The 20,114-nt window shown below is 31.5% G+C and overlaps 2 protein-coding genes across 2 annotated transcripts; one reads left to right on the plus strand and one right to left on the minus strand.

The window, feature by feature from the left end:
* Nucleotides 1-1,511: 1,511 nt before the first annotated feature.
* Nucleotides 1,512-4,397, minus strand: LOC11424829 (uncharacterized). The gene is made up of 2 exons (XM_003612787.4): nucleotides 4,063-4,397; nucleotides 1,512-2,356 (listed from the first exon to the last, which is right to left on the minus strand). The coding sequence occupies exons 1-2, from the start codon at nucleotides 4,191-4,193 to the stop codon at nucleotides 1,912-1,914; spliced, it is 576 nt and encodes a 191-aa protein (XP_003612835.1). The 5' UTR covers nucleotides 4,194-4,397; the 3' UTR covers nucleotides 1,512-1,911.
* Nucleotides 4,398-7,948: 3,551 nt separating this feature from the next.
* LOC11430976 (uncharacterized) lies at nucleotides 7,949-8,794 on the plus strand. Its single transcript, XM_003612789.4, has 2 exons — nucleotides 7,949-8,338; nucleotides 8,432-8,794. The coding sequence occupies exons 1-2, from the start codon at nucleotides 8,065-8,067 to the stop codon at nucleotides 8,554-8,556; spliced, it is 399 nt and encodes a 132-aa protein (XP_003612837.2). The 5' UTR covers nucleotides 7,949-8,064; the 3' UTR covers nucleotides 8,557-8,794.
* The last annotated feature ends 11,320 nt before the right edge of the window (nucleotides 8,795-20,114 follow it).

The following is a 20,114-nucleotide window of genomic DNA, read 5'->3' on the forward strand; positions in this document are numbered from 1 at the left end:
AGAATTTAGAGCTTATCAAAATCACGGCAAAAATGCATTGGAAAGCGTGCAAACGTGCTTTTATGTGTTGCAACTATGTTTAACTTATCCATCTCTTATATAAGGAGTGCAACACCAAACATTAGAGGCATCTGCTTTTATGTGTTGCAACTATGTTTAACTTATCCATCTCTTATATAAGGAGTGCAACACCAAACATTAGAGGCATCTGCCAATGGAAACTTTAGATTCATGCCATGCCTTAGGGAAAACGTGGTTCTTTTAATTTTGTGGTTTTAGGTTTATTTGATTCGAACTATTAAATTGAACCAAAAAATTTCTAAGTTTGAACTTGGTTGAGTTTGAGATGGAAAAAGGTTTATGTGAAATTCAAGTTGAGTTTTAACATGAACCAATTTTTTCTTTTAAAATGAAAAATACTATTAGCATTGTTAGTTTTTATGCTGAGTGCGAGTATTAAACTCTTGACACACAATCTTAAGAATAAAATGTTACATTACAATATTTTATAATTAAAGGTTTGTCAAGGACAAACTTTTGTACTTCTGTAAATATATAATAAATAAATAAATACAGCTTACACAAACTATAAGTTGTTGCATTCATCTGATTCAAAAAAAAGTTGTTGCATTCATCAGACTTAGAGTGCAAAATGGATCTCTTGTTCCATCCCTTGCATTTCTCAAAATACTAGATTTGTTCCAATTACATAATTTGGACACCCAAAAAAACACATGTCTGAGACAAACAGGTGAGTTCTTGCGAAATGTCTGTTGAGTTCATGGTGGGAAACGACTACTGGAAGTAGGAAGAGAGTTCTTGTCAAACGTCTGTTAAGTTCTGTACTCAATGCTGTTTAACACATTCCTTTCGTAGGAAAAATAAGGTGGTCTGAAATGAGAAATTGAAAAGTGGAGAGGTTGAAGATAGTTGCTGCTTGGTTATCAGTGGAGACGTTTAAGATAGTTGTTGTTTGGTTATTGAAGATCAAAACTGATTTGATGAAGAGTTAACTTGCTACATTTTCCAACACTAAGATTTTAGTCCCGAGGCAAATTCCACCTCAATAGACTGGTAAGGGGGCACCCAGACTTACAAGATCCTCTCTTAGGTGAGACTCCTACTAATAGCACTCATAACCATGCACCGCCATTCGAGAGGTGACAGTTGCACTCAACGGCACTTCACTCGGTAAAACTTCACTTTACCTTAATGAAAACACTAACGCTGTGAGCATAAATCCAAAAGAGAGAGCTCATCTTAGGTGAGACTCTTCAGTTTGAGACTCATGGTTAAAGTAGACCAAGCAAATTTCAAAAAATAAATACAACCGAACTGCACAATCTTCCCTATCTCTGCATCAATCAGCATGCCAGGAAGATTATGTGATGAGGGTATTAAAACTAGTTCTTTTAACCAAAACCGAAAAGAAATTCATAACCACTACTAGTTATCCAAATGGAACCTTGAAATGAATAGAAATGGTAACGTGCAGATACGAACAACACCACTAAACACGGAAATCATACGAACTTTTTTTGGCAAAGATTAGACTGCAAGTTGCATAAACACAAATAGGTGGGAACTATAAAATGTTGAAACAGAATCATAACAGGAATGCACAATCTTCACTACTGTTAATCAACATGCAGGTAGATTGAATGTTGTATGAGGTTACTAAACAACTAGTTCTTTTAACCAAAACTGAAGAAAAATAATAGTATAACCACTCGTTATCCAAAAGGAAGCTTGACAGGCTATACAGTGTCGAAAGAGACAAGAGCAAAGATTCTATCACCATCAATTTCCAAAATCAGCCACAAAATTATTCAACTACCTTGTCTCGTAGAGATAAAACGCTGTTTAAACAAAGGAAGCCATCAGTAAGTGATGAACATTGAACAGTTAGTTTTACAGCATCCATTGCATGATGTCTTTCCTGATAACACTCCCTGACCAATTCACTCTGTAATTTTGTCTAAATGTCTCAGGGGAGTAGGTACTAAGGTTCCTGCCATGGATGGTAGTCCCGGCAGGATTTGGTGGTATCATCATCCTTGAAATGCTAGGGAAAGGCTTTGATGAGGTAAAGAAGTGCCTATCAGAGTCCTTCTTGAATAGCCCAGAATGACTGGGAGGCTTGTGGTTGGAAGTGCCAGTTGCATGCTTTGTCGTGGTCTCTTTTGAGCTACTGCCACTGCTGGGCAGATTAGAACGATTGCGAATTTGCGCTGAGGGCTTCATTCGATCTAGACAACGCAAAATGAAGTTTCCAACATTCCTACCCACTTCTATGTCTCTTTCTTGAATGTTCCGATGGACCTTGATTGCTACATCAAATACAGCACGGGTTCGTCTGTGAAGCACCAAAACAGGAAGACCAGTAAAGATATTGAATAACACACAATTCAGTGACAAATAGCCACAAATAAGAAACAACAATAAAATGAAAATTGGGGCATATGCAAAGCAGTTTTCAAATTCTCAATGGTGTGTTTGAATGAACAGTCAGTAATCATGATTTTGAATGTGATTGATTTCATAAAATTGATTTGGGTGCAATTGACTTTGAAGTGAAGTAACTTATCTAAAAACAAATTTGATGTAGGAGTTAACTTTTTCTTCAACTCAGCACAAAAGCTAGTTTTTATCATTTATAGGTCTAACAGTTTTTGAGGCAAAATTATAACCAAACAACTATCATGTTTGTCTGGTGATTCAGTCAATTCCTTTAAACACCGTGAAACCAAATACACACCTATTAAGCATTTGGTTTCACAGTAATTTTAGTAAAATCACATACATTTGGTTGTTGTTAGATGAATTGATTTTTGACTCCAAGCTTCAATTCCACTAAAAGTTATACAATAGCTTTTGTGTAGGGTTAAAATATTCACACTTAAGTTTTAAATCACACTTAACTTGATCAAAACACCCAAACAGAAATCACTCCACTTCAATATTATAACTAATCAATTATAACTTTTTCAACTCAGCTAACTTTTATTATTTCTAGTCTAATGGTAACCGAAATTTTGGGGCAAAATCAATTTAGCGTGTATTTGGTTCTACGATAGCAAAAATTTATTTCGCGAAATTGATTTTTAGTAAAAGTAAGTTTAACTAATATTATTTGTGCTTCAATACATTCACGCAACAGTGAGTTGAACAATAAATTTGTGTGTAGAAATCACGTTTTGAGTCAACAGATACAAATCCTAGCTTCAAGTTAGAATCCATTCTAGAGGCAAAACAAATTCTAATAAGGAACCTCCAAGCATACTAAGGGCCTGTTTGGATTGGCTTATTTGAACTTATTTACTGGCATAGGTTTTGTGAGATTGTTTGGGAGAAGTTATGAAAATAGCTTACGACATTGATCATAAGTTCTCCAAGATAACCTATGAATATAGCTTATGACATTGTTCATAATAAGTTCTTTTAAGCTTATTTTCATAAGTTTTACAAGATAATTTATGAAAATAATTTATAATAATTTTTACGAAATCAATTTAATTTTATGTTTGGGGGTTCCTTATTAGATTTTATGTTTGAATCTAAGATTTGTATCTTCTGCCTCAAAACATGATTTCTACACACAAATTTATTGTTCAACACAATACTGCGTGAACGTATCAAAACATAAATAATATTAGTTAAACTTACTTCTTTTACTAAAATCAATTTTTGCTACTGTAGAACCAAAAACACGCTATATCGATGATAAACGCTTGTGTTATAAGCTGCAAATAAGTTGTTTATCCAAACAGATCCTAAAATCACCTTTAACTCTCTCAAAAGTCAAAAATGAATCTAAACAAACAGTTAAACAATTTCCAGTATTATTCATAGAAAAACACGATAAAAGTGAGAAATAAATCACTAATAAATACACATTACACCGATCATTGATCAATAACCAAATCATATTTCAAGATATGCAGAAAATCGAATACTAATAATCATTACCACCAATGTATGCCTAAATTGCAAGAGAATCATGAAAACAATATCAAAAATTCCATAATCGAAAAATGTTGAATAATAAGAGAAGAAACGAACCTATGAAGAAATTGACGGGTCTTAGGGTACTTAGGGCTAACAACCTTACGCTGAATCTTGAGAGCAAGCTTATAGGTTCGTTTCAAACCTAAGAAATACGCAGTTCCAAGTGTTATCTCCCACAGCACCATTGAGAAATCTTCAACTTTTTTTCTCCTATTATTAGATTTTCGATCGTTTTATATTACTCTGATTTTTTTTCTATAAGTTGAAATTCTCACGCTTCTTCTTTTTCCTCTTCCGCAAGTTTGCATTCTATTCTAACATTTTATTTTTCCTTCGCGCTGCTGAATTTTCGTTCACGGTGACGCTGCTGCTGCGTTTTTTTGACTAAACCCTTTCTTGGCCGTTGGATTTTGTTTCTCTCTCATCTAAACCCTGTGTTGCCTATGGGCCTTCTGGCCCATACCCGATGTTGACCCGCTAGAAATATTGGTTTGTGCGTATATTCTAGTTATACCTCTTTATATTCTTTGACTTAATTCAAGTCATTTTCGACAAAATAAAAAAATAAAAAAATCCTTGATTTATATATAAAATTCAACTAAATTTTGGGTTTACAGGTTCCAAATAGAGAAAGGTTATCATGGTCACAAATATAAATGTATAGTGTTTAGGCACACATACATCAAAAGATTTTTTTTAATAATAAAAAAGAAATTGATAATAAAATAATTTAGTTTGTTGAGAAAAAAGTTTTTGATGTGTGTGTGACTAAATACTGTTCATTTATATTTGTGTATGTACAAGAATGCCTTGTGCCAAATATTAAAGTAGGAAGGAAGGAATTATGAATGAAGAAAATGAATGATATTATACACAAGTGATTGAGTTGGGAGAGAAAAATTCACTTTATGTGCTTCACATAAGCACTGAAGCACATGATGGAAATTGGTAAGAGGAGAAGAACTCACTTTGGGTTTACATGTTTCTCACCTTGTGGCTCCGGCTATTGCTGAGAGTTTTGGCCTCTTTCATCTATGTGTTTTGCCACATGATCTTTTCTAACAAAGTTGGTGGTCGAGACTCTTTTCCTCTAATATGATCAACATTCTCGATATTTCTCTTTATTCTTCAAACACGGCAAAAACATGAGAGATCTAGAAAAGGAATCATTGAGTAACTTTGCATGCATATTTGGTTTTAGAAATTGGAGAAAGGAAACACATGTCCGAATTTTAAAACTCTAATGAAACCCAAGCTTAAGAGAGAGAAAGGTCGAATTGAAAATATAAAATAAGGCAAAATGTATATTAACATCTTGCTTAAATCTTCAAGACTTAAGCAAAAGTTTGGATCCACTAAAATCCTAATTACTTATTTTAGGATTTAAAAGGTTTTTCCAGCATTTAAAGGGATTGTTCAGGTCCTAATATCCTAACTACTTATTTTATTTGGATTCTAGAATCTGAATTGATAAAAATCATCTTAAAAAAGAAATAGTTAGCCACAACTAAACCGTTGACAAAATAACCGTGCCTAAATTTTTGGAGGACATATGAGAAGAATTGAGAGTGTTATAAGAAATTATCTATTTTGTTTCGGCTAAGGTGCCCAAATTAAGAGAAATAGCTAATGGATTGCCCATTGAATAGCCCAATATGCTTTATCTGACCCAAATAGATTTGATTATTATTTTTCTCACCCCATAAGCTTCTTGTGCGCCCTATTTTTTAATTGTTAGGATTATATAATCTGGACAGTTTATTAACTGTTAGGATTATATAATTCGAAATATGTGTATTTGTACTCTACAGTTTGCCTCTGACGTAGTCTTCAGAAGGTTTAAGACAATTCGAATTATATAATCCAAATATTTTTCAAAGCGTATGTTTTATTGAGACATGTACAAACATCCACATGATGTTTTGTCTTCCATCAGTTTTTATCCAATTCGGATTATAGAAGACGAAACATTGTTTGGATTATATAATTACCGTTTCAAGGTAATTACTCTTTAGACATTTAATAATTGCTCACATGCACCTCAAAATACAAAAAATACATCCAATTACAAATAATTACTGCTTAGGAGACTTTTTAAATCGGTTGCACGTATTTAAAAAGGGTTGAGCAACAATTAACTACCGTTTTGAAGCGGACACCAATTAGTTGTTATTTAGCGAATGGTAATTGTCGAATGTAAGAAATTGACGAGTGCTTAAATGGAAATCTTCAATGAAGTTTAGAGATCTGGGTTTTGTGGCTCCTCAATGGCAGGGTATGCTTCAAGGTTCGAAGAGGATTTACAGAAGTACTCCCTCCATTACTTTTTAAGTGTTTTTTTGTTAGAAAATTAACACCAAAATAATGATGTGTATTTTTGCACATTTTCTTCATATTATACACTCATTTTAATCCACCAATAAATTCATATTTTTTTAACACACTTTATTTTTTCAATATATTTAATATGTTATCTTTCTCTGGTAACAAACTATTGTCGGTTATTATCTTTTTCTTCAACAAATTCCTATTTGTTTGCGCACTCTTTCTCTCAAAACAAACAATTATCAATTTTCTAAATATTGTGCACATCTTTTTAATTATTTTAAGTCAATATAAAAATTATATTGATGAAACTTCTTTTTCATTGTCATCTTGTTCTTGTATCTTGTCAAATGAGTCTTCAACCATTGCTCCCTCTTCACCTCTCATCAACAATTCTAACGAGTGTTCCACTTTTTATTCCTTTTGAACATTCACGGAGTCTTTTATTTATTTTTTCTTTCAAATATGTTTTTTAGTTTGCATTTGAAATTTTTAACAACTGTTATTCATTTTTTTTTTATAGAATTTTAACTCTTCTTGATACCATTGATTGTAAAAAAATTGTTTAAATTTGAAGATAACAAGAAACGAATTTTGTTTAAAAAAAAACTGTAGTTTTTCAAATAGATAGCATTAATTAGTTTTATTGAAAAATATAAGAGTAATTGACAAAGCGTATAATTGATAAATTGTACCATTAAAATATCAAAAACACCGTTAAATAGGAACGCAAAATTTACACTAAAAAGACACTTACAAAGGAATTGATAGAGTACGTACAAATCACCCATCAAAGAGACACTCACATTGAGAATGGAAGTTGACCCCATAATCCAACCTTATAAATAAGTCAACTTTTTACCAACTAACTGAACATTCAGGACATAAATAATCCTTCTTGGACAGGATCATATGAATTCCTCCGTTTAATATATTCTCCTTTTTTCTTAATAAAAAAAGTTTACATTTAAAAAAAGTTATTGGAGATATGAATATATTAAATTTGATACTTTTTTTTAAGGATGAAATTTGATACCTATTATTATCGACCAATCATGATCGATTTGTTTAATTTAAAATCAATCAAGATTTTTTTAAGGGAATACCAATCAACATTTTATTAATAAAAAAATAGATTTGGTTAAAATCACGATCACATAGTATATCCTAAATTGAAAGAAACAAACATGTAACTAAACATTTTATAACATAAAATATCTTCCATTAATGTGGTAATTCTTTCCCAGACAAAAGAAATTTGATGATTTCATTTTTTATTGCTTAGAATCGGCAAGTCCCAAAACAAATATATTTTATCCTTGTAATATTCTCATTTCATCTAAAATTTTTATCCAAAATTACAAAACACAACTTTAACTAAAAAAAAATGGTAGAGAAAAGTGAATAAAAGGAAAAAGAAAAAGTGTAGAGAAGGACGAAGGAGTAAAAGAAAAGATATCACAAAAAAGGACAAACAATTAACTAAAGAATAGCAACAATGGGGTCACGAGCCTAGAAAAATAATATCACAAAAAAACAAAAAATAGAACAAAATAAACAAAAAATTATTAAATATAAAAAAGAATCAAAGTATAATAAAATTCACACTTCCACTCTCTTTTGTATCTATCTCTCTCTTCTCTCTCTCTCTCTCTCTCTCTCTCTCTCTCTCTACACTCTGGCATTTTCTGAGTTTCGCTTTCATCCTCTCTGTCTTCGAGTTTCGCCACGATGCACAGACAATCGTTAGGTTCACCTTCTTCCAAGCTCCATCTTCATGGAGGAGTCGTTAACGGCGGTGACACTATCATCGCCGATGAACCACCGAAACCTCACCGTCTCTCTTCACCTCCTTCACCACCGAACAAATTCATTCACCTCATTCCAATTCTCACTCTCTTCTGCTTCTTCATTCTTTACTTCTTCTCTCACACTCCTTCACCTTCAGAACTAACTCATTTCAACGGATTCACTGCATTCAAACGCTCGAATAATCATAATCTAGGTAAAAATACAACAATGCAAATTGAAAATTAATTTCGTCGTTATTGATTAATTTGTGAATTTTTTGCTAATTTTTTTGTTGGATCTGTTTTAGCGGCGGAGATAAATGGTGACATTGGAGTACATTACGATGATGCGAAAAGAAGTGATGTGTTGGCGATTCGAAGTTTGCAACAGATACCGAAATCTCAACTTCACAGAAAACTCGCCGATTTTTAAGCTAAACTCTTCACACGTGTGGTTTCTTCCTTCTCTTCTTTCATCTCTTACCCCTTCCATTCTATATATTCTTGCTCCACTTGTATTGTACTATTATTGTATATCTAAAATTATTTTAGATTTTGTGTTCGCTCAAGAAGAAAAGAAAGTGAATAAAAATTGATCTCATATATCATAGGAAATAATTTGCATTGTAATAGTTAATCTTGTTCAATTACTAAATAGTTGTTTGGTATCATCTGGATTTGTCGGATTTCATAGTCATAATATAATATGATTTCGCATGAACTGGGACGCGCAACTCTGCGTAGTGACTTCTAATATTTAGTTTGATAAACATTAAACATCATTTTGCAGAGTTTTGCAATCGCTTATGCAAAATCACTGTAATTCGAGGCATATTTTGACAAATTCACAGTGATACCAAACAACTGCTAAGAATTGGCGTAGGATAACCGTGGGTGCGCAGGTGATGGAATACAGCTGGATTCTATGACCGTTACTGCACCTCGAGCTGCGGTTAAAGAGTGCCAGCTGGAAATTGTGTTTTAATTCTTGCTGTCTCTGTGAGAAACAGAACGGGGTTCTGACGGCGTCACCGCTGAGTGGTGTTACACGTGGAGTCGTTTGAGCTAGGGAAACGGAACGGGACGGAAAATGGATGGTGTAAATAAAAAGTGTCGGTGTTAGAAGTTTAATGAAACGGTGTCGTTGTTGAAGAACTATTCGGAATGAATGAGCAATTAACTTAGTTGGGCCATAATCCAGTGTAGTTAATGGTGCTATTTATTATGGTAGGTCATACGTGGGACATTTAATTTTATTATTTTCGATTGGTTGGTCCCTAATCATGTTCAATGATGATCAAGCAATAGAATAAAAATTATCACGACAAAAAGAAGAAGCAATAGAATAAGGATAATGATATATATAAACGGTTGGGATAATTTTTTTTTTTAAGAGAGAAACGGTAGGGATTTTTTTTTTCTTTTTAAAACTAAACGATATTCATTCATTCAACTTGATAAAGTATATAATATAAATTCAAATTCGCTAAAAATAAAAATGATAAATCTGTGAACAAACTCACATCATCCATGTTAATAGCATAAAACGACAAAGTACCTATGCCTACAAATATGATTATACTCATGTCTCCGGAACTGCAATCTTGACGACGCCAAAGTCATTGTCGTTGATCGGATCTTCACTTGCTCAAAGCTAATCTTTCAACCTAAATCAAATAAACACCGCACTAAAACGGAAAATCAAAACAAACAGAGTCATTCAAAAACGACGAAATCACAAAAACAAACGAAAGAAAACAAAAAATATATGAAATCACTTATTCAACTAGGATAGAATGAAAAACAATTCGGAGGGTGATTTTTAGGTCAAAATTATCCCTAAATCACCTCTCAAAAAAGAAGAAGAAAAAAAAAATGACGGCTAAAATTTGAAAAGGAGAGAAGAAAGAGGAAGAAAAGTTCAATACAAGTTCTAGTTCTATTTAGTATCTTCGTAGGGATAATCATTCATCAATTCAACTATATCCAAAAAAATATGCATACATGAATGTATTGTATCATCTTGATCGTTTATATTGTTCTGTCGACGTATATGATGAGACACGTAAAGACAATATTGTACTAATAATGTAACAATTGTACACTAATTGCAAAGAGACACGAATAAAAACCGTAACTTTCATACATATAATTGAGAAATTGAAAATGAATTTGACATTGTTCATAAGAATACTTTGACGAAGGAATTGACACAAATCGTTATTTATTCAATAAATTATTACGGCATAGTATTGATTTCTTGTTGCGTAGCATGTCTTTTAGACACGTAACCAATGACTTTATTTTTAAATGTTTATGTGTCTTTTTGCACTTAAGAAATTAGTAAAAAATTTGTATTGAATTGTATATGCTTGTGTTTTTGTAGTTTGTAAACAACACCAAACTCGTCAATCAAATGAGATGTCTTTTTATAAAAGATAAAATCGTGAAAGACTTACATCGAAAACAAACAATACCTCATAATATGATGTGACAAACTTGAGGTCGGAACATTTACTATTAAAACTATTGTACCAAAATTGCATTTGCAATACCAAAATGAACCAACATATCTTACAAGTATTATAATTTTTTAAAACATTTTACCGCTAAAACTTATGTGATACATCAATGGTACACACTTATTTGTATTCTATCTTGAAAAGAAGAAGAGTTTAAATCAGAGGAGACAAAGGCTGTGAGACATAATTGGAGAGGTACATAATCCATTTGAAGATAGAGATGTACTCTTTGAATTTGCAGAGTTGTCTCTTAAATTTGTATTATTGTTATTATTGTCGACATATTAATATATTTTATACATCAATGACTCATGTGAAAAAGATATTCTTCTATAATGTAGCGGTGGATTAAAGTTTAAATTTCAACTAAAACATGTATTTATATTTAATATCCGACAAAGTCTCGAAGATTATTATTTTTAGTAAAAATAACCTGTAAAAATGAAAAATAAAATATTAAAAAAAGTTATAATCATAATTAATTTAAAGTTAGTTGTTATTTTATGATGATGAAAAAGAGTATAAAAAAGTGTGCATCTATTTAATCATATTTTATCAATTTCATATTTTTTTAGAGCGTATCACATAAACTTGTTGGCTTAATTGCACTTTTTTCCCTATCTTTTATTAATTGTGCAATTTTGCACCTCATCTTTTGTCAATTGTGTTTTGTTCAAAATCATCATTAAAAGAGGGGAAAACCGGCAAAAGATGGGGTGCAAAATCACTCAAAAAAAAGAAGAGGGAGTACAAAATCGCACAATTGACAAAAAGATAGGGGGCAAAAGTGCAATTAAACACAAAAGGTTCATCTAACTGGAAAGGGGGCAAAAATATGGGGTGCAAAATCGCTCAAAAAAAAAAGAATGGATGCAAATCGCACAATTAGCAAAAGATAGGGGAAAAGTGCAATTAAGCCAAACTTTTTTTGTTTTGTCAAGTAGAATTTCACTCTTAAGATGAATAAGTGATAAATTTGACTATTTTAATTATTATTATATTTAGTTAAAAATTATTATATTATGTGGTATATGATTCATATTAGTGCAAAATTTTATCTGAATGTTTATTATGTTGCAACATCATAAATATATTATTAAAAAAAAACCATAAAATACACATACCTCAAGTATATTTTTTTAGGGAACCCAACTATATATGTTATTATATACTAGATTTTTGACCCGTGCTCCGCTCAGGTTTATTGTAAAGGGATTGGCATACGAATAATAAAATATAGTATATAATTGATAACGGTGAAAAAGATAAGTTGTCAGGTCACGTCTTTCCATTTTCAAAGCTCTAAATATCAAAATGTATGATTTTTGTGCTGTGTGTGAAATTTTTACACGGTTTAGGGGTTTTTTCTTTTTGAGAGAAACACGTTTAGGGTTTGGGATATATAACCAAGTTTACATGGAAATTAGGGTGTCCGAATTTGCATGGAAATTAGGATATTATGTTTGTAAACGTATTAAATAAGTGTATAAAATATTGTAAAAAAAAAAAAAAAAAAACAAGATAGGAATGAAATAAAGGCATGAAATTGGTTAAAAAAAAGTGTACAAAATATTGTAAAAAAAAAGGCATGAAATTAGTGCGATGAATTTTTTTAGTATTGTGTACAAAATATTGTCAAAAAAAATCCAAAAAAATAAGTATAAAATAGAAGGTAAGAGGATATGAATGAAATTGGTGCGATGCATTTTTGTAGATGTAATTTGTTAGGTTAAATAATTGCAAACCTAATAAGGCAAATGAGCGGGAAAAAATTAGGTTAAATTGCTGCAGACCTAACATAATTAATAAATAAAAAGATTCTCTTTTTATGTTCATTAAATAATTAATGTATCTGTTTTACAATGTAGACCAGATACATTAACTACTCAATGAACCTAAAAAAAAAAATTCTTTTCTTATATTTGAGACCGGAGACAGTAAGTTTTAGTGATAAAATGTTTTAAAAAATTATAATATTTGTAAGATATTTTGGTTCAATAGTTTTAATAGTAAATATTTCGACATCAAGTTTGTCACATCATATTATGAGATATTGTTTGTTTTGGATGTAAGATTTTCACGATTTTATCTTTTATAAAAAGACATCTCGTTTGGTTAAGGAGTTTGGTGTTGTTTACAAACTACAAAAACACAAGCATATACAATTCAATACAAATTTTTACTAATTTCTTTCACTCGAACAATTACAAATTTATGGTAGTTTTGTCCATGCACATGTATTTGAAAGTCAAACTCAAAAATCATACCCAAATAATTAAAAACTTTGAATTCCTTATACTCAAAACAATATACTCCCTCCGTTTTTTATTTTATTATAAGTAAATTTTGACTTTTAGGTTTATTTAATTAATGATATATGTGATCTAAATATTAAACCATATATATCATTAATTGAATGAATCTAAAAATCAAAATTAGTTTATAATAAAAAACGGAGCGAATATAATTGATACTTAACGGACAAGTTTGCCATTAGAATACAATGAACCACTAAAAAATTCATGGTGTGATTCATAGGTTTATCATTTCATCATTCACAAAAATGATATCTCCTTGTTCTTTTTCACTTTAAAATATCATTGTTTAACCACTATAACCACCACAACTTTTTGTTTTGTATTTAGATATTAAAACTTGATGATGACGATAGGTAAAGCTAAAGTGTGAATCACCAAACAACAATTTAAGTGAATAAATAAAAGAAAGTGGGTCACACCTTCACGAGTTGCATTTGGCCAAAAACAAGCTCGTGAATATGAACATTGACGAGATGTTGTTGCTATTGCAATGGCAGGGCATGATCCGTGTCTGAGCGTATTCCCTCTGCATTTTCACGTTTTTCCATGGATTTTAAGGTAACTTGATTGAGATCGAATTGAAGGTAAATTGTTAAAATATAAAAATCTAATTAATAATTAGTTAGTAGTTAAATTTGGATACCAATTTGACTATAGTCGAGACTCGAGATCTTTATGAAATATTTACAATTTTAAGGACCTATCGAGGGTGTTTTAGGATGCCAAAGACTAATTTAGTGGTGTCTTTTAGGGGCGTTAAAATTCAAACAGATTCAAATTAAAATCGTAAATCGATCTAAAAAAATTAAAAACCGCGTAAAACAAAATATTATTGGATGAGTTTGGATGCCATTTTGTTAAAACCGCTCTGATTAGATTGAATTTTGGATTGATTTTTCAAAACTGAACCGAACCGGACCGCATACATATATTTTAATACATATTTTCATTTTTTATAAGTATAATATATTATATTAAGCTATTATTTTTTTCTTTTTAATTGTTTTAATACATATGAGTTTAATTTAATCAACTTTGTTACTATTTGATATATGTTTCCAAAAATAATCAATCATTTTTACTTCATATACTATTAATTTTTTATAAATCATATTATATTTTGTATTAAACCTATTATTTTAGCATATTTTTATAAGATTGTTATTAATAAAAAAAAGTTATAATTTGTAATTTGGATATTCAAAAACCGATCCAAATTAAACCGTATTAAATTGGATCGGATCGATTTTAAAAAATTAATCATTCAAAACCGAACCGAACCACATAAGATTTTATCTTTGGGTCGGATGAATTTTTTCCTCAAAACTGATTCAAAATGCACTGCGAACACCCTTATTGTATTTAATTCAAGTGGTATCAGACACATAATATATAATAATAATTTGAACATTAGTTCATCACATTGTGGAATCTAATCTTTTTCGTTAGACCAAACCTCTATCGATATAATTTTTAGGGTTAAATATATTTTTGGTCCCTATAAATATACCAACTTTTCGTTTTAGTCCCTCTAAAATTTTCCTTCAACTTTTAGTCCCTATAAAATTTTCAATCTTTACTTTTGGTCCCTCGTTTAAAGTAAACTCATATGTAGAATTCATATTTTTAAATAAAATTTTTCAGAAAAATGTATAATATTATAAGGATCTCTCCCAAAAAAATTTAGAATTTTTTACCAAAACATGAATTAAATATGAATTTTTATATTTTTGGCTGTAAAATATTCATATTTAATTCATGTTTTGTTAAAAAATTCTAATTTTTTTTGGGAGTGATTTTTACAATATTTCATAAATTTCTGCACAATTTCATTAAAAAATTCAATAATTTACTTTAAAATAGGGACCAAAAGTAGTGATTGAGAATTTTCTAAGGACTAAAAGTTGAAGGAAAACTTTAGAGGGACTAAAACGAAAAATTGGTATATTTATAGAGACCAAAAACATATTTAACCCTAATTTTTATCTTTATTTATCAATGCTATTAAGTCACCAGTTTTAACAATCAAAGGTATGGTTCAAATAGTAAATGAATTTCCTAAAAGTCAAATTAATCAAAAATATTATTATCTGAAATAATTCTTATAACAAGAGTTGACATTCTTCTTAAAAGTGAGATTCACTTGCTACATGCGTAAATATTTCTAATATTAACGATACAAATTCAAAAATTCAATTACTTAATTGAAAGGTCTAATAGGATCATAGGATCATACTGCTATCGAACAAATTGCATTTTCATGTACTAGTATTTTTCTTCATATGATCAAATTACTTCAACTATGTACTATTTACATCTCTATGATTAGTTGACTTTAGACGTATTTGAGCATGTGGATTTTTGCAGTATGACCTTAGAACAGAAACTAAAGTCACTTGATTTTTTTTAGTTTTCATATTAGCTATTATAATATGTACAATTTGTGATTACTCTCCCTTTTTAACTTACCTTTTTAAATTATATGAGATTTAGGGATTAAATTCGGGATTTAGAGATTATAGATTTAATTTAGAGATATTGATTTTTTGTTCAGGTATCGAAGTGATCATTTTCTACTTTTACTTTAGTCCATGTGACACAACATATACCACGTCCGCACAAAACATTAGTCATCTCAGTTGTTAACAAAAGTTTTTAACGCCGGAGACTAAGGTGATAACGGAAGTGCACATTCAGGACTACTTTATATTTAATTCCGAATCAGAGACCTTTGTAAGAGCGAGGTGCAGAGTCAAGGATCAAAGTGACTATTTCCTCTTATTTTTTATAAACAACTTGGACATAACACGAGTACTGCGACAAGTAAAATATATGTTGGAAAAGGGCAAAAAAAGTGTGGTCACTTTACATGCACCAAATTGCATTGGTGCTAGCTTTTCTACTCTTCTACCTGTTGCTGTATTATAAAAATCTTGATGATGCGTTTGTCTATATGGGAATCAACTATATTTTAGTGTAAGTACTAACTAATTTTACCAACCAACCCTTGGATTATAAACATTAATATAAGCCTCAAATGAAAAATGCACAGGGACAATGTGACGCATTGCATTATCAACATTTCAGAAGCCCGCATTAAGAAGAGGCATGCATGTGATGATCACTTTATGTTGATAGTAGAGGGTCATTTTCATGCAACTATAGTTGTTTAAATTTTTAAAACGAAGTCAATGTTTCTTTTTTCTTTTCTTTCTTTGTTATGTTGTCATGGCTTAGTAGAACATCGTGGTACTACATGGAGAAGCTACCTACTAAGGTCCTTGAGTTGCCTTTTAATGGGATTTGGGAAGGGGTGATAGATAGGACAGAAGAAAATAGAATTGAGATTGATAATTGGGAAAAAAGAATGCTTGAAAGAAAAAGAAAATTCTTATTGAATAATTTATGAACCAATACGAATTTTGGTCTTCCCATCCCATGTTTTTCATTTTGACAGGTGAATTTAGCCCATTTTGTTTACAATATCATATAATTAGCACCAAAATCAAACTAATTCTCTAATTAATGACTATGAAAAGAATTTACCAATAAAAAATTTGATCCTCATGTTGGAATTCAACATGAGTGGATTGTATCGGTGATCTTGCTATTCAAATTAATTGGATCCCACAATTATAAAATAAGTGATTTCAATAGTGAGATCTCCTATCCTATATCACACCTTCAAGTTGGATTCCAACTTAAAAGGATCTAAAATCCAAGTGCTTTACCATCTTGGCAAATTGAGATTGAGATTCTAGTTACAAATAACCAATCACAACTAATAACTTATCATAGCTAATTTTTGTGAAACAATTCATAAGTAACTAAATCCCACTCAAGGAAGAAAGTAAATGCCTAGTTTTTTTAACTTTGACGGTAATGAATGAAATTAAGTTATGCGGGCAAAACCTTTATTAGAATATCAATGAGTCAATGTTGTGTATTTTGATATAGATGAGCTATAAGGTGTTGGATTGGACCAGTACCTAAATGAATTTGCAATAAATGTATATGAAATTATAGGCAGTGTGATATCTATAATCCGGGTCCATGTATTTGCACATGCTCCCCCATTTGGGGTGACAACTATAATTAAGATATACTCCCTCCATTTCAAAATATATGTCCAAGTCAATCACTTCACATATGTCAATGCACAATTTTGACCATTAACATCTTTAATTATAAAGTAAAAAATTATAAAAATTTAATATTTTGAAAATATTTGTCGAGACTAGGCATGGCAATGGGGCGGGTGGGGACGGGTTTTACATTCCCCGTCCCCATATCTGATTCACATATACTTACCCGTTACCTTACCCATACCCAACGGGGATGAGAAAATGAACCCCATCCCCGTCCTCGATGGGTTCAAGTATCCCCGCCCCATCCCCGTCCCCGCATTGAATAATTTTATTTAATAAAAAATAGAAGTTTTTTGCAACCCCTTGTGAAATATTGTAATGCATTATCCAACAATATATTCACTTTAACATTTGTTAGATCGATTGATTTAACTGCTCCTTTAAATATCAATGGTAGTTTTTATAACACGACAATTATCAAACAAAATAACATGACATATTAACATAAAGTAGTTTTCTATATTTGGGACGGGTTTGGGTATAGGTTCGGGGTGGGTACCTATATACCCATTACCTGTCCCATACCTGTGTTTTACAATCAAGGAAAACCCAAACCCAGTCAAAATGGGGAAATCCGTCAAATTGGGTTTGGTTCGGGTGGGTAACCACGGGTATGGGTTTTGTTGCCATGCCTAGTCGAGACAAATCAAACAACATCTTACATGCTAATATGTATTTAAACATTAGTTAAAAAGTATGGTCAAAGTAAGTCAAGCAGGGGCGGTTTCACCACCCAGTTAGCCTTGGCACGTGCTCGGGCTCAACCGATACTCAGGACGGATCTCTTTGGGGATCTATGGGAGCCATACCATTCCTCAAGGTTGCTATATATATTATATTGGGCATAAATAATCAATAAGTTTACTTGATTGTAGTGGAATGGCGAGCGTGTTTTCACTTTATTGTCTTTGGATTCGAGTCCTGTTGCCTCTTCTTTTTAGAATTTCTCCTGTATTTTTAATATTAATATTTTATTCAAAAAAGTGTCCTGTAGGGACTTGAACCGGCTCCCCCACACTAAAATCAAAACAAGCCAACCATTTTATCTACTTACCAATTCTTGTTACACATTGAAACGGTTTTGTATATATTATATACAATTTTGGCACCCTAACAAATATAATCAGGATTTGCCATTGAGCATACTTTCTTTGTATCGCTACAAGAAATTTACAACAAATTTGAATTTTTGTGACGGCCAAAATCCATCAATATAGGAAAAATTTATGTAGCTAAATTCATCTGTCAGTGCCAAATGGCTGTCACGACATGTTTTCCACCTTTACCTACGGTTTTTTCGTAGGTAAAACTTATCATTATTTTATTTTACCCAGGCTCTATAAATTTCCTGGCTCCGCCACTGAAGTCAAGTGAATAGTGCGTATTACAAAAATTAGACATGTATTTTGAAACGGAGGGAGTGTGTGTATATATATATATATATATATATATATATTGAAAGAAAGGGATATATAGGAGTTGTAATGTGGAGTTTGTGTTTGTAACATGAGAAATAAGATTACAATATCTTGAAGGGTGTTGAGGGTTTCTTCGGGACACTCATGCCGGATGGATCAAATGTTACTTCAAGAAAATTGAAACATGTGATGTTTTTCATGTCGAAATGTGGGGCATGTATCTAGGTTTGGACATGCATGGAGGGATAACACCACTTATCTTATAGTGGAGTGTGATTCAAAGGTCTTGGTAGACATAATTCCAGAAATGACTCTTACTAACGAGTGACTATCGAGTACTCCTTAAGGATTTTAAAATAAGAAATTATTCAATAAAAAAGTTAAATATTTCAATTTTCAATGCAATGATTACACAAACTTTTATAAACAAATTTCCATTTAAAGGCTATAAAGAGTGTCTCGTGCTCCCTGGGCACTCGTTAGCATTTCACTTGTTAAAAGTTGTAAATTTAATGGGACGATTCTTACTTTGGTTCGGTGTATTTGAAAAAATTTAACTTTAAGTTGGACAATCAAAATTATCCATATTTGACGTGAATGCAATAGAATTGTATATTAGCTTGCTAATTTCAGCATTTCCATAGAGTTTGTAAATTTTCATATTCTATAGAATGTTGGTATCAATAGGGATCTTGAATTTCAGCCACTTGAAAATATCAACTTTCTTGAGAATCTTTCCACACATTTGTTTTAGGATTGTCTTGTAGTATTATCCAAAAGGTGGGAAAATTTTGGTATTAGTATCAATTGTACTGCAAATATATCATGTAAACGAGCAGAAGACGAGCACAATTTGCCAAAACAACATATAGTTAGTTGTCTTCCTATAATAGAATTTGACATTTAATGCAAGATGAAAGATATCACCGTAATGGTGCATCTGGTCCAAGGTTCGTATATTGAGTTTGAGGATAGGGGTGGCTCCAAACTTCCATCTATAAACTTGAGTTTATTCAACATCATATAGAGCTACATTGCACAAACCCAAGCATAGTAATTATCTCTGTCCGATGGGGTAGAAACAAGGATAAATTATTTTTCTCACCCTGGAGGTAAAACGGATTAGATGGGTTTGTGACTAGTAACAAATTCTTTAGAGGTTGGAGATGAAGAATGTTAAAAAAGAAATTGAATGACAACCAAGGCTTCGCATTAGCGCCTGATACCATACAAATTTTAAATTGCGCAAAGCGAGGAAATTCTGATTTATGTGTAATGCAAGAGTGGACTGAATTCCTGTAGATGCATCAAGTGCATTTGGATACATAAGCTATACATGCAGCAACTACCATAACAATCCCTATGAAAGCTGAGCCAACCAACTAGCCGACTATTTGTTAGCGCGTCTTGCTAATGAGTGCCCCATGGGGTACTCACTAGCATTTCCCTTAGTCAAACTATTATCAGGTAAGAACTAAAAGAAAATTAAATAGTTAGCGGGTCTTGCTAATGAGCGCCCCATGGGGTACTCGCTAGCATTTCCCTTGGTACCGGCGAAGAAAATAGGAGAAATATATAATCTAAC

This window comes from Medicago truncatula, chromosome 5, assembly GCF_003473485.1.
Source record: "Medicago truncatula cultivar Jemalong A17 chromosome 5, MtrunA17r5.0-ANR, whole genome shotgun sequence".
NCBI classification, from domain to species: domain Eukaryota; kingdom Viridiplantae; phylum Streptophyta; class Magnoliopsida; order Fabales; family Fabaceae; genus Medicago; species Medicago truncatula.